The sequence below is a fragment of the Amyelois transitella genome, chromosome 21 (genome assembly GCF_032362555.1).
Source record: "Amyelois transitella isolate CPQ chromosome 21, ilAmyTran1.1, whole genome shotgun sequence".
NCBI lineage: Eukaryota > Metazoa > Arthropoda > Insecta > Lepidoptera > Pyralidae > Amyelois > Amyelois transitella.
Window position 1 is genome coordinate 3,209,110 of NC_083524.1, and position 14,753 is coordinate 3,223,862.

At 38.5% G+C, this 14,753-nt stretch overlaps 1 protein-coding gene across 6 annotated transcripts in view; it reads right to left on the reverse strand.

Moving 5' to 3' along the window:
• LOC106136632 (homeodomain-interacting protein kinase 2) overlaps positions 1-14,753 on the reverse strand; it is a 91,346-nt gene that overhangs the window by 69,336 nt on the left and 7,257 nt on the right. For all 6 annotated transcript variants that reach the window (XM_013337243.2, XM_060950344.1, XM_013337242.2 and 3 more), the window contains one exon: positions 13,886-14,050. In XM_013337243.2, the coding sequence (XP_013192697.1) occupies positions 13,886-14,047 (162 nt within the window). In that variant the 5' untranslated portion in view covers positions 14,048-14,050. The remainder of the gene's footprint in view (positions 1-13,885; positions 14,051-14,753) is intronic.

The following is a 14,753-nucleotide window of genomic DNA, read 5'->3' on the forward strand; positions in this document are numbered from 1 at the left end:
ACCGAGGCGTCCGGTCTCCGGGCGGGCGTCGAGGCTTGCACGTGCTGCTGCGTCGGCACTTTACTTCACTTGCGCAATTCATTGCATCGGTGCCGTGTGCAATGATGTGACAGGTCAGCGGTCTTCCTATAGGACAATCCCGTAACACCTCCACCCTTAGAAACGCAACTATTTTAGGTTCTTTAACGAAAATGTTGCGTTCGATATTCTGTTTGCAGGGCTTGGGATGCTGTATATAGTTGTGGATCTGGAAGTTTCTTCAGTCTTCGGGATATCGTCTGTGGTTCCAGGATTCTGTCTTCGGTTCATATATTTGCGGCTTAATATAACCGTAGCTGCGACTGCAGTGATGCTCAGCAATACATATAATGGTACTGTAGTGTGGTATAGGGATGCTGTATTCACTTCGTCCATTTCCATGGGTTTCTGGGATAAAACTCTATCTTGAATGTTCCGAAGCATCTTCAGGTCGATAGAATTAAGAGTTATCGCTGGCTGCGATGAGATGTGTAGGTCCGGGTTATCGGGGATGTTGAATATCTTGACGGGTTGTCCTTCGACGCGATCTTGAGAGTTGTAGATGGTGAAGTCATCTGTTTGAACTGAACACCGACGTGGAATAGTAATGAGATGGCTACGATGCAGAATTCGGTATTCATCTCGCTCACATGTAAATCGTACTTTGGTTGGCCGTGGAAGAGTTAGGATGTAATGTCTGTCATCCAACTTTTCTAGCGTCTCTCTTGTAAGATTGACGGTGATCTGCTGGCAGGAGTCGTCGATGGCCTGTCTGAAGATGAGTGTCTGGATACAGTCAGAATCCGATCTAATTTGCTGGTAAGTTGTTGGTTGACATAGGTATCGAGATTGTATCTTCGGGCATTCTGCCTCTATGTACATGTACTCTTTACCGTTGGTTGCTAGTAAAGGATGAGGGGGTATTAGGATTTGGTTATATTGGTTGGGTACTATAGGTAATTTATAAAGATCATAGGTTTCTGTTGAAAGTATTGGAAACTTGAAAACTATAACTATTTGTCTATTCATATAATATGAACCTGCCTGTATGATATTATAATAGTCTCTTAAATCTATATCTAATAATTGTTCGTTATTATATAATTCCTTAAGTTTTCTAATAATCTTACTTAAAATGTCGACTCTTAACATCGAGTGATGGACACTTGATGTACGAGTGAACGCCAATATATCTTCTATTCTGCGTAATTCGTTTGAGAGTTCATCTATATTATTGGTGACGATCGATAAGAACTGAGCTAACTTAGCGTATTTTATCAGATTGCTATTCTTATGGATCTCGTCGTCTAGAAGAATATTCAATGTATGGTTAAGTTTCTTTTGATTTTCTACTAGACTAACTAATACACTCGCATGATGAGCCATCCACTCCTTATTTAAGCTAACGTGGGTATTATAGTTACTAGCTAATTTCTTTTGATTGGTTTCAAGAGATTCAATGGCCTTATTATAGTTTATAGCGTCTGTATAATCTAAATTTCCTGTTATACTTTTTATCATAGACCCTAGACCATCTACGAGACCTCTTCGTAAACGATGGGGTTCTAGACTGTCCAGTTCGTATGTTGTTTTATTTAATTTGTTACTTAAGTAATCTACCTGGTGTTCAAATATTTGATAAGTATCATTAGGTAATCTAACTTTTAGTTCTACGATTTGGTGTTTAACAAGTTCAATATGTTTCTCAATGCTACTAAGCTCAATGTATTGTAGGAAGGAGTGGTCATGTGTTACTAGTCTAGTAGGTCCCAATTTGAAGGGCAAAAGTCCAGGTCCGTCTTCCAGGCTGTCAACTTGAACTTCTTGCGCTCGTGTCACGGTCAGAGTTAGGAGTAACCTGCAACAATTTTGCTGACTTGGGAATTCTTTTCAGTCTAACTTTTGCAATTGGGCCGCGCTTTTTAGAAGTATAGATATGGATCGGCAAATCCGCCAATACAGTATCTTGGGTATATCTTGGGGCTATCTTTTGCCTACTGGCTGAAGGGTTGGTTATAAAAACTTGTTGTTGGGGTTGGTATTCTATTTCCGGCTCGCGATTTTTATTTCGGTTCTCTATAATAGCCTCACGTTCAACGGTGGTAGAGTCATGTATTAGTTCGTACACTGTCTTCATTCGGTCTTTGTGTGTTTGTAGGTACTGTTGCATTAAGTGTCCAGTAACATCTATGTCTATGGGATCTCGGGGGTTAAAGTGGCCATTTATTAGATCATATGGTCTACACTTAGTAAAACTATGTACGGAACTATTGTAAGCTATGAGAGCATAAGGCATTAGATTAACAATGGGCTCTGTTTTTTGTTGGATACTAAGAATACGGAGATGTTCAAGAAGGGTAGAATGGAATCGTTCTATGTTGCCATTATCACTAGGTGTATGGGCCAAGGTCTTGTGGTGTGTTATTTTATGTAATCTTACGAACTCTGAAAACATTTGGTTATTAAACTCTGGTCCCTGGTCGGTGACTATTGTTAAGGGAAGTCCATGATGGGTACAGAATGTTAGGAGCCCTTGTAGGATGCTGAGTGCTGTACCATCCCTAAGGATGTATGCCTGTGCATATTTCGAGAAAACGTCAATGAAAGTTAGATATTTCTCGTTTTGGGCAGTGAAAAGATCCATATGGACTACTTCGAAGGGCTTAGACACAGGTGGGACAAGATTAAATTGTGGCTTAACGGGGTTTCTGTCATATTTAGCCTGCCCGCATATGGTACATTCTCCTATAAATTTTGCGATGTGTTCTTTCATCTTGGGCCAAAAGTAGCGATGAGAAAGGGACAAGAAACATTCATTTATACCACGATGGTTAGTTTTGCCATTGTGATAGTTGCTGATTATTTCTTGTTGCCTCAAGTACTGTTTGACATTCTCTATTTCACTTTTACAAAGTACAAGGTTCATAGCTGAATTTTTGAAATTATTTTGAATGATAGGTATGATTGAATACATCGCAAGTGGGGGGTTTAACAACATACCAGTCTTAACTTTAGGATTTACATATTCTTTGACTGTATTAATAACTTCTTGTTCTAAATTTGATTCTGAAATCTGTACTGAAACTCGGGTATGTGTATCAAATGGTTTAGTTACGACAGGTCGCTTTTTTACGTCACCTACGATAGTTATGACGAGCTGTCGGTGAAATTTATTAAGGGGTTCATCGGTAATGGGGACTTCTAATATCGGGTTCTCCTCACTGGTATGTACCGTGGCTGTTGTGGAACCCTGTAATGTCTGTGGTTTTTCTGATGGATTACCTATTATGGACTGTAGGTCGTCTAACAATTGGTCTAATTCTTCATTGTGAATTTCTACCCTAGACAGTGCGTCGGCGTTCGTATTGCTTTTGCCTTTTTTGTATATGACACTGAAATCGTACTCGCTTAATTTCAGTTTCCATCTTGTAAGCCGAGAATTGGGTTCACGCAGACTCATTAGCCACTGGAGTGGTTTATGATCTGTTAACACCTTAAATTTTCTACCAAACAAGTATGGCCTGAAATACTTGGTGGCCCAAACTATGGCTAATAGCTCTTTCTCTATTGTGCTATAGTTGGTCTCACTGGTATTAAGAGTACGAGACGCGTAGGATATAGGTTTGTCGGAACCTATGGGCCCTTGAGATAATATGGCTCCGATTGCGAAGTTACTTGCGTCTGTAGTCAGTATGAATTCTTTTTCAAAGTCAGGGTATTTAAGTATGGGGTCATTTGTCAGTAAGCTTTTACATGTCTCAAAACACTTAACGTAAGCCGGATTATCAATTGATATTCTCTGACCTTTCTTAAGACAGTGGGTCATTGGCTTGGTTATACGGGCAAAATCTGGTATGAATTTTCGGTAGTAACCGAGGAGGCCTAAAAATTGTTTGATTTCCTTACTGGTTTTGGGGATTGGATATTTAACTATTGCGGATATTTTATCGGGATTTGGCTTGATACCGTCACGAGTTATGACGTGACCTAAATAGGCAGTCTCAAGCTTGAGGAACTCTGACTTGTCCATTTGTACTTTGAAGTTAGATTCCCTGAGTCTCTGAAAAACCTTTTCAAGGTTAAGGATGTGCTCTTGGAGAGAAGTACTAAAGACTATTATGTCGTCCAAGTATACCAGGCATATTTCATTTTGAAGGCCTCTAAGGACATTGTCCATCACTCTTTGAAAGGTTGATGGCGCATTTTTTAATCCCATCGGCATCCGAAGGAATTCAAAGTGCCCGTGCTCTACATTGAAGGCTGTTTTAGGTATATCTTGTGGATTCATTTCGCATTGATAAAATCCGGACGCCAAATCAAGTGTAGTGAAGTATTGACACTTTCCTAGCTTGTCAAGTACGTCATTGATGTTCGGTATAGGGTACTTGTCGTCAATAGTCTTTTCGTTTAGTTTACGAAAATCGACAACTAAACGCCATTTTTGTTTGCCGGATGCATCTAATTTCTTGGGAACTACCCAGATGGGGGAGCTCCATGCAGACTCCGAGGGCCTTATTATTCCCTGATCTAACATTTTTTGAATTTGATCACGGACTTCTTGTCTGTGTATAAAGGGATACCTGTGGCTTTTAGTGTAGATCGGTACCTCATCCGTGGTTTTAATAGAATGTTTAACTTGGTTGGTGAATGTCAAGGCTTCACCATCAATATAAAATATATCTGAGTATTGTGAGCAAAGCTGTAGTAGGTTGGCTTTCTCTTCTGCGTTGAGGTGGTCTGTACGTAGACGCGACAGAACCTCTTGGGTTCGCTTAGACATGGGCTGCTGATCTATGCTAGCACTATCGACATTGAACAGTTCGGCATTCGCGGGTCTATCCAAAGATAATATAACATCGTGATCGGATGGGTTTTCAATTTCTATCACACCGCGATTGTTCTTAACTGAGGTTATACATTCATGAATTAGGCAGTTACACAATACTTGTTCCGGTATATAAGCATCACCGTCCCCTACATTGATAGGAAGTCTAAGTAACTTAGAAGATTTAGCTGGTATGATATCCTCGTAGAGGTTAACGTTGCGCGAGTTATACATTTTGATAGGGTTGGACGCGTTGCTAGTTACTATTATTAAGTCTTTAAGATCAAGTTTGGCTTCCCATTGGGTGAGCAAATCTAACCCTATTAATCCATCAAAGAACTCGTGAAAGTCATAAAGGAATAATGTAATGTCATTATCACAATTGAATTCTTGGAAACACGGTAAAGTTATAGAATGATCACTTTTAGAAGTACCGTGTATATTAGTTATTTGAAAGGGGTCATAATTCAATTGCACATGAGGGTAGTATTTCTTTGCTGCAATGGGACTAAGGAAAGATTGGTTTGCGCCAGTGTCCAATAGAAGTTTAAGAGGGGGATCAGTTATCTGCACATAGGGTAACTGTCGTTGTGTTTGCAGATTAACTTCTATTTTAACTTTTTTGTAAGGCTGGCTATCTGAAAATCCTCAGCTTGGCTAGACGATGGCTGGGGAAGGTTATCTGTCTGTCCATTATAAGTCACTTCCGATATACTCGGTCCTTGTCCAGTATACAGGTTTTCGTCAAAAACATTATAGTTAGTCCTGTCGTAGTCAATAGGTTCAACGTAGTTATAGTTATTATAGTCACTATAGTCTGGTTCGTAATACACGGGGTAGTAATTATAATCAGAATCATAAGCATAACACTCGTTCAGATTCACATCTCGAGATTTGAAATAATTTGTGGGAGGCGGATTGCCATGTTTGGTCCAGTCATGGCCACTAGGTGGTAAAACTCTTGGTGTAAAATGATTAACGCCGCTCATAGGGCGAGGACCGGCATTATTATTAAAATTTCGATTTGGTAATCTGAACATATTACTATTGGCATTATAATTTCGAGGTGGTGCTGCGAACATCTGTTGGGTGCGTGTAGGCATGCGAGGTGTAGTTTGATTGAGTTGGAATTGTGCATTAGGTTTAGGTTGATAATTATTAAAATTCTGACGAGGTGGAAATTGTGTCATAGGACCAAAGGTGAAAGGTTTAGGTATTTGAGGTAGTTGAGTTTGTGGCGATGGCGTTGGTGTCTGTACAGGTTTAGAGGCGGATGACCCTTGTAAGTTTTTAGGGAGTCCTTCATTACGTTGCTGTAAATACATAGTATTTAACTCCTCCTGAACAAACTCCAATGCTTTCTCCATGCTCTCTGGACGCATGCACCTTATACGAGATCCCAAAGGTTCTTTGAGTCCGCGAACAAAAGCCTGCATTGTCAATTTTTTATACAGGTCTCTCTTAGCAGTTACGGTCGTGGGGATGCTTTCGTGTAAGGTTACAAACGTCATTATAGTGCTAAACAATGTCTGACACCTATCGTAGAACTCTTGAGGAGAGCTATTACCTTGAACTTGCATAGCTAGATCGTTATACAAAGTGGTCTCATCTCTTTGGTCACTGAAATTATTAATAAGATGGTTTCTGATACCTAACCAATCGGATGGAATACCATTCGCATTTATAGTCAATGCGGCATTGCCCTTTATCTTGTTTAGTATGCCGTTAATCAAGAACAGATTGGTGAGGTGGTTATCCTCCGTCCAATAGGCTCCTACAATCTGATCGCATAATTGTATAAAGCGAGGCAGTGTATGAGGATTGCCATCAAAGTCAGGCGCCAATCGAAGGGCCTTAATTATAGTGTCAGGTTCAACATGCCCAGTGGACGGCTGTCCTAATGGTATTTGCTGCTGAGCCATTTCTACGCTATTACTATCTAAATCTAATGAATCTAACTCTCTATTACTATCAATAAAAGTGTCTCTAGCCTGCCTGGATGCAGAGCTATGAGGTAATTTACGAGGGTGAAAAATTTTGGAAGTTTACTACACTAGGAAATTAGGAAATAGGGAAAGCAACACCACGAATAAATTGTAGCGTACTTACAGTATCATGTCTCGATACCTGGTCCTTCTTGAGTGATATCGAAGATCGGATATCTCCTCCGCCCTCAGCTCGACGAGTAGAGATGAGTAGGTCAGCTCGACGAAGGTTCGAGAACCAGCTAGTCACGCGGGACTCGGGCTGAATTCCAGCGGAAATCTTGATCGCGATCGCGCCTAGCTCGAGCCTACTACCAAGACTGCGCCAATTATGGTCCAGCGAGTCGGAGGTCTCAAAAAAAACCAAAATTTAAAATACTAATTTATTAAAAGAATGAAATTACAAGTTATAATTACGACTAATTACAAGTAAGTGCATGGGTCGAAGTGTGAAGCCCAAGTGACCGAGGCGTCCGGTCTCCGGGCGGGCGTCGAGGCTTGCACGTGCTGCTGCGTCGGCACTTTACTTCACTTGCGCAATTCATTGCATCGGTGCCGTGTGCAATGATGTGACAGGTCAGCGGTCTTCCTATAGGACAATCCCGTAACACACGCGATGTCGATCATATAAAAGGTAGAACTATGTAAATAGGTTTTCACTAGGAGAAAAAATAAAATTGAAATTACTTAATACTATGTGAAAGTTAATAAAAATGTAACAACACTCTTTGAACAAAATGTGGTAAATCCACCAGTTGCAAATTTTCGGTAATAATTTGACAGGGCATGTTGGTGATATTTTCAATTGAAAAAAGTGTATGGTAACATTAAATGTGGCCAAGTCGGCCTAATGGTACTTTTAATGTTAAAACTCGTTTAAAAAATCACCAAACTGAAATATAATAAATATGTATGCAGATCAAGAAACGAGATTGTGGCAATTTAAAGAGTTGCGTTTGACATTTAAACCGTCAATATTTCGTTCAAATAAACAGGATATGGCCGAAACGGGTACGTGATAAAAATCACGATTTCTCTACTTTCGTCGCCTTGAAAATACTTGATTGAACTGTTACAAAAGTTCCTAATGGTTTTTTTTGCTTACTTAAATCTTGTTTGATTTGTAGCACAAGAAATTACATTTTTATCGATTTTTTCTGCTTGTCTCAATGAGCTACATTATTCGTTATTAACTTAACTATTATCAGATCAAACTTTAATTTTGCAATCTAAACAGTTTTTGGTGATTTGTAATGTCACACACAAAATGACAATTTAGTTGATTTTTTTATCTGTTTCAGTCTTAACAAACAAAAATATTTATAAATATCTCTTATCAGCGCCAATTTTGATTGGTAAATCAGACCGTTTATGGAATTTTCCTACGTCACCTACCACCACAATAGTTTATTTTTGTGAATATGTAATCAATTTTTGCTAGATAAAGCAAGGTATCGCTGCCTTGATAATATATAGGGCGTGGTGTTCAATCATGTGACATAATAAAACACACCATGATTTTAAATTTTTACATTTGTTATAAGTACAAAATAGACCAACAACATCTAATCCATACTAATATTTTAAATGCGAAAGTAACTCTGTCTGTTACGCTTTCACGCCTAAACCACTGAACCAACTTTGATGAAATTAAGGTGGAAATTGTTCTGAGAGTTGACTCTGAGAAAGAACATAGTCTCAAAGTATGAAAGGGATTGAAAGATGGGATGTAAGATTTCAGTGATCTTTTACGGCGAACCAAGTCGCGGGCTACAGCTTGTTTAATAAGCAGTAATAAAACAAAAAAAAACGTTTTGCGAAACCTTATTTAAATAATTCAAAATCTAAATGATTCTTGAAAATGCTATAAATTGAATGTATCATCATAATGCATGGACCTAGAACATAGATACACTAGACACAGACTTAGTTACCTTGTAAATCCTATCTCTTCTTACTTACGGACCAAAGCGTTGCTACAATTTTATAGTTATAGTAGGTATATACAAACATAGTTTAGAAACCAGCCTAGCAACACAAGTGGGCGACTAGCACCGAGGTTATTGTCACCGCTCACCACGATAAAAACAGTCATGTCTTGACATCTCCTGTCTCTACACAACCCGTTAAGAGAGAAAGATAGATAGCGCCTTTTTGTCGACAGATGTCACATAAATTCAAAAACATTTCACTTAGTTAATGTTGCGTTAAACCTAGGTTGGTAGACTTTTTCGGTTGACTGACGATTGAGTTAGCAATACTTAACAAAAAATCATCCAAATAAGCGAAATTTTTTTCTAGGATCGATAGCCAATCTCATTTTGACGATTTAGGTAACTACTATTATATCGTTAAAATAAGTTTGACGATAAGTATACAAAAGTGTTGACTGAGGCTTCGATACTGTAATGGCTGTACATATTTTTTACAATTCTTTTGGTAAAATCAACTAAATTCTCTTTGACCAAGGAATTCGACATGTGTTTTACATTAAAATCCACACACTGATTATAAAATTTGTTAATAGTTTTCATATGATAATGACAATGCAATAACCAACAAATAAGAATTGCTAAATAGGACAGGTTTACAATTCCTATCACGGGTTCGCTTGACAGGGCCACATGTCACACGGCTTGTAGGCCTAGCGACCCACATTGGTTGTAGTCGTGAGTGTATCGGCTGACATCGATGGTAACGGAGCCAGGTCGGGGCGCCTTGTGAACACGGTTGACGACAAAATGGCGGATGAGGTGAGATCGCAAGCGATTCATGTCAATGTAGCAATTTACGGAGCTACAGTAGAAATATTATATGAATGTGGAGTGTCTGATGAGAGATTATCATATTTCTCAACTCAGAAGAAAAACATGAGACAGTAGACAATGCATGCGCAAATGACTGCTGACCCACCATTTCTATTTTATCAAATAAAATCAGAGCAGAAATATTGTCGCTTTGGCTTTGAAGGAAATGGGACCAGTAAAATTGATGGCGCTCATTTTGACGGGGTCATACAAATAAGCACAAAAGCCATATCGGTAACAACCGTGAAAGTTTAACGTTTCTGACCCGGAGATACAATATCCTATAGTGCATGGAGGTGAAAGTTTGTGACACTGACTAATCGCCATGAAATAGAGCCAGCTGGTTTTGTACATTTTTGGCTCGACGACGCCAACAGAGGCGTTGCCAAATTGTCGACAAATAGAACGATTAGTTTTTTAAATTTAACAAAATTTATCTATGGATAAACTAGTTCGATGAAGAGATATATATGAAGATCGTGGCTTGATAAAACGAGATAAGTAGGCGCAAATAATAACTGAGGAGTTCGACTTTGGCAATGTCGTGGTGAGTGTGGCAACAGCGCAGTTACGTAATTCGCGGGAAGCGCTCGGGGGACCCGGGTTACTGACCTGTATGGTCTGCCGGTGCCAATTCGCCCATCACGTCAAATCACAAAAAACCTTGATGTTGCAACAAACAAGATGCAATGCAAAATACTGACAAACAAAACAATTGCACAAAAATCATGTCAAGGCACATATTTATATTTAAATTGGACTTTAGTATTCGATACATTGTTGCAGTTGAACAGAATAAAGCGATATGTCCGTAATGATATCTACTTATAGCAATTCAAAACGAAACGAATGGAGCAATATAATAATGAAATCCAAAGATTGGTTCGCACGGTCGATCTGACAATACCAGCGACATAACAGAAATCAGTAAAGCAGAAACAAAAGATGATAGATACTGTTTTGATACAGAATACCCAACACATGATTTATATGGATGAAAATATGTAGAAAATGTAGGCAGCAGCGGCGCTATACTTAAATCATTATGGTCGCTCCAATTACCGCGGGAGAAACGTGCGAACGAAATGTGCACGAATCAACAAATCAAGAGTTTAAAATAACTAACCGCAAAATATTGCTATTGACAAGAAATTACAGCACACGGAGGTTTTCCGACTGATGGAGCAAGCAGGAAACTTGAGACGCAGTCAACTCACAACACGACGCCATTGTAATGACATCCGGGAGCTACTCGTCCTTCGCAGTTTTTTCTCGTAATCGACAATAGCAAAGAGAGTACTTTTTCGGTGCAACGATTCGAAAAATTATAGCAGAAAGAAATTTGAGTCGATACCCAATGTTGCTATCCCAATTTTATGGTGACTTAAATACATATTATCAAGTAGAAAATGTCAAAAAACAATCCACTTCAATAAATTAAACGGATGGGAAAGTTATTATTACATTAACAATTTCAAAGGATAGCGATAATTGGCCAAATAATATTTAAGTCAATAACGCTAGAAACTCCGCAAACGAGCGACCCAAAAGTTTCAAATCTAGTTCCCATTTCTCACAGTAGATGACGACCCGACGATCATTCAGCTAAAGTTAAACTGAGATGATGAGAAGTTGATGTAGATAGACTTTTATTCGCAAAAAGCGGTTCAAATCGTGGTATCCGAGAACCATCGCCGTGAAACCAAATTTGGCTCAAGCACGACTTGGCAACGTTGGAGCTGTGCCGCTCGCGAAATGCACGTAGCCACTTTGCTCGACGTAAACAAACACTATTGCGTCATGCGTCTTCTATTGTTCGATAATACACCCAACAACGCTCAGTTTTAAAGTTCATATTAGAACGCTTTGCATGCGTCGCTGATTAAATTGTTATTCACGAATTTTTCGCTGTAATTTGGTGCTGGATTTTACATAAAGTTTATAGAAAATTTGGCAACGCTAGCCAAGAATTAAATAACGATAAGACTGGGACTAGGGAAGTACAAACAGAGTCAATAAATCATTCAATTTTCCTTTAAATTTCAATGAATGATTAATTTCCCCAACGGATTTGAAATAACGAAAACGGCGGAAACAAATTGTTTATTGATTCAAATTGACCTCCTTTGGCGCAGTCTCAAAATATTGGGTTTTTCACCAAAATAAAGAGGAGATTTCTCGAATCTTGTAAATTGTGTACAAAAAATGTACCAATAACTCCACCAGATTTTTAACAACTATATGTAGACCCATGTTCACGTTAAAAAAAGTGAATAAACATAAATCACGTTTCCCGACACGAGATCACCAAAAATACGGTCGAGGACAATGGTGGATATGAATAAAATTCATGAAAGGATATTCTTTAGGCCGAAGTACGGTCGCTCTATGCTCTGTATTCCTGAGTCCCGGCTCACGTTGGAGCTGGTCACGAGGCGAGCCGTGCGGGCCACGTGCCTCCCGTGCCACTTGCGCAAACGTTTATTATTTTTCACCTCACAATCTTGCGAAATCCCCTTTTATCGAAAAATAGATGGCTGGCAAAAAACATCAAGAGATTTTATTTATGAGAAACACGTGGTCACTTGGACTTGCGCAGCATTAATTTACACCGACATTTTATATGAATTAAACAGCTGATTCATCCACGACAAAAAGACATTTGGATCGAAAATATAATGCAAGCGTAGGCCGATATCACCAAGAAAAAGCTTAGCATAAATTACAAAATAACGATATTGTGTTGTGAGATGCTAATCTCGATATTGGCGCTACAGGCGCCATTAATGAACCGGTATCAGCCTACCAGAATTACCCGACCGAAATGAAAATCGATATTCGGTAGCAAAATACACAATACAGGATTGCAGTCCAATTTTGGGTGGTGTTGCAAAACGAGCCATCGACGCGGGAGTTACTTTCAAAAGTGCCCCAGATGTCGGCTAACGGTAAAGAGAGCATCTCGCGACAGATGTGCCGGTGCATATTTTTTTAATGCAAAAAAACAGAGGATGTTTACAATGTTATGAAAAATTTCAGTAATAAATTGGCCAAGATGGAAAAGTGAGATAAAAATTGAAGAAGTGCATTTTGTAGCAACAAGGTGCTATGGTATTGTGGACGTCAAATTAGAAACTATTGCGACAGATAAAATTTACAAGACAAATTTAAATTAGACAAAGCATTATTTAAAAGCTCAACAAAAATTGTGGTCATATTGTTTTAGATTAAAATTAAATATATCACACAGAAGTCTTAGTTACGTGTTATCATAACCCACATCGAAGGTTTAAAGGCTCTTAGCCGCTGGAATTGATAGAAGGTCGTCATCGATCAACCCGAGGGAAATAAACAAAGAGTCCATCAATTTTGTTATGACATTCTGAGATCACTCTGTAAACGCGGTGCAATTTCGAACTCTAATACTATCTTTTGACAAATTTGATAAAGTCGTCACGAAAAATTACGAAATATTTCTTATATCGTAATGTCGGAAAAGGTTAAATTTCAACATATATTTGGTTACACACACAGGCTGTTTGAACAACATAATCATAATTTGTGAGGAATAATATCGAGTTTGAAATATTCATGTTTCATTTGGTCTGGTTTGACAAAAAGAAATTACAATTCTAAAAAAGCATAATACAAAATAAAATTATATGAACAGTAAATTATGATGCGTCATTTGAAGGAGCTCTAGCTTAAATATCATCTATATAGCGATTAACATGAAAATGCATGGATTCAGTGCCGCGCCCCTGATGTCGTGCGACAGATTGTACATATTCATCAAATACCAATCCGAAACTTCAAGTGGAATTAACTTGAAATGTGCCTCCACGATAAACAAAATTATCTATGCCGTTGCGTAACAATATATGTAGACCTAAGATAAAGCGACATTCGGTGATTTCTGTTTTATGGCTGATAAAATTGACGATAAAATTAAGATTCGATAGGTTAGGCAAGGGATATACAGAATCTTGTAGGATTCCAAGTAAATAAGAAGCAAAAATTTTAATCAAAAATTATGGGTATTTTCTGCATACTTATCCTAATTATTAAGACAATGCGATAAAAGAATTTGTATTTTTGGTTACAAAAACTACAGCTATTCCTAAACGTCTCGATTAGAATCGACATCAATATTTCGATGCCGATTCTGGTGCACAAGACACAAGAGTATCATTTCCTTTTAGGAATTAACTCAGCACGTATTTATTTCAAAGGAAAATAGTGATGCTTACCTTGTAGGAGTTGTTGTCCAGACAGTGTGGGTGTTGCGATGGACTCAGCACCCTTCGTTTCTTGGCCGGCTGCCGGGTCGGCGACTCGTTATGTTGTTCTGAGTAAGTGTGGGGCTGACTGTTGCGATATTGCGCCGGCGGCTCCGTGTACATGACATGCATTCCCTGTAACAAAAAAGACTTATTAGTATTCTAGTATTACATAAATATAATTACGCCTCTTTCTGATAGTAGATGGTAGTCCCGTGGAAGGCAGAGCTACATCTTTTCCCTTGCCACGATCCCTGCATAACTCTTTCGCTTCATCCACATTCATAACTCTCTTCGTGCAAGCTCTTCGGTTAAGGATACTTTATTATGTTTGGATAGGTTAACTATGGTGTCTTACTGTCTTGTTTACCTTACTGAGACACCGTATGACAGAATGGATTAATTTGCAAGGACTAACTTAAAATTTCGCGTTCCACGACTTTTTTGGCGCCAATGGTGTGGTCCGAGCGATCGGCTTTCACATAGAAGTTCCTAAGTTCAATTTCCAACTACATATAGTTTTGTTTTTGTTTTTATTTTTAGTATGATTTGACGTCATTTGAACAGTTAACGGATACTATAAAATATCGAAAACTGCTTGGCTGGCCCAGTTAATTCGTTAAATAAAAATGATAATTTCAGCTTGTAAAGTGAGTTTTATAAAGTGAGAGGATTTACCTCTTTACTATTAAGAAAAAACCTAAACATTGAGAGGTATTTAATAAAAATTTGATGATAAAATTGAAGATTGTGTGGGCGCAAATAATAAACGATCTCAAGAGCCGTTCAATTTTAATATATCGGCTTTTAGTACAATGCAATTCCGGGGAAAGCATCA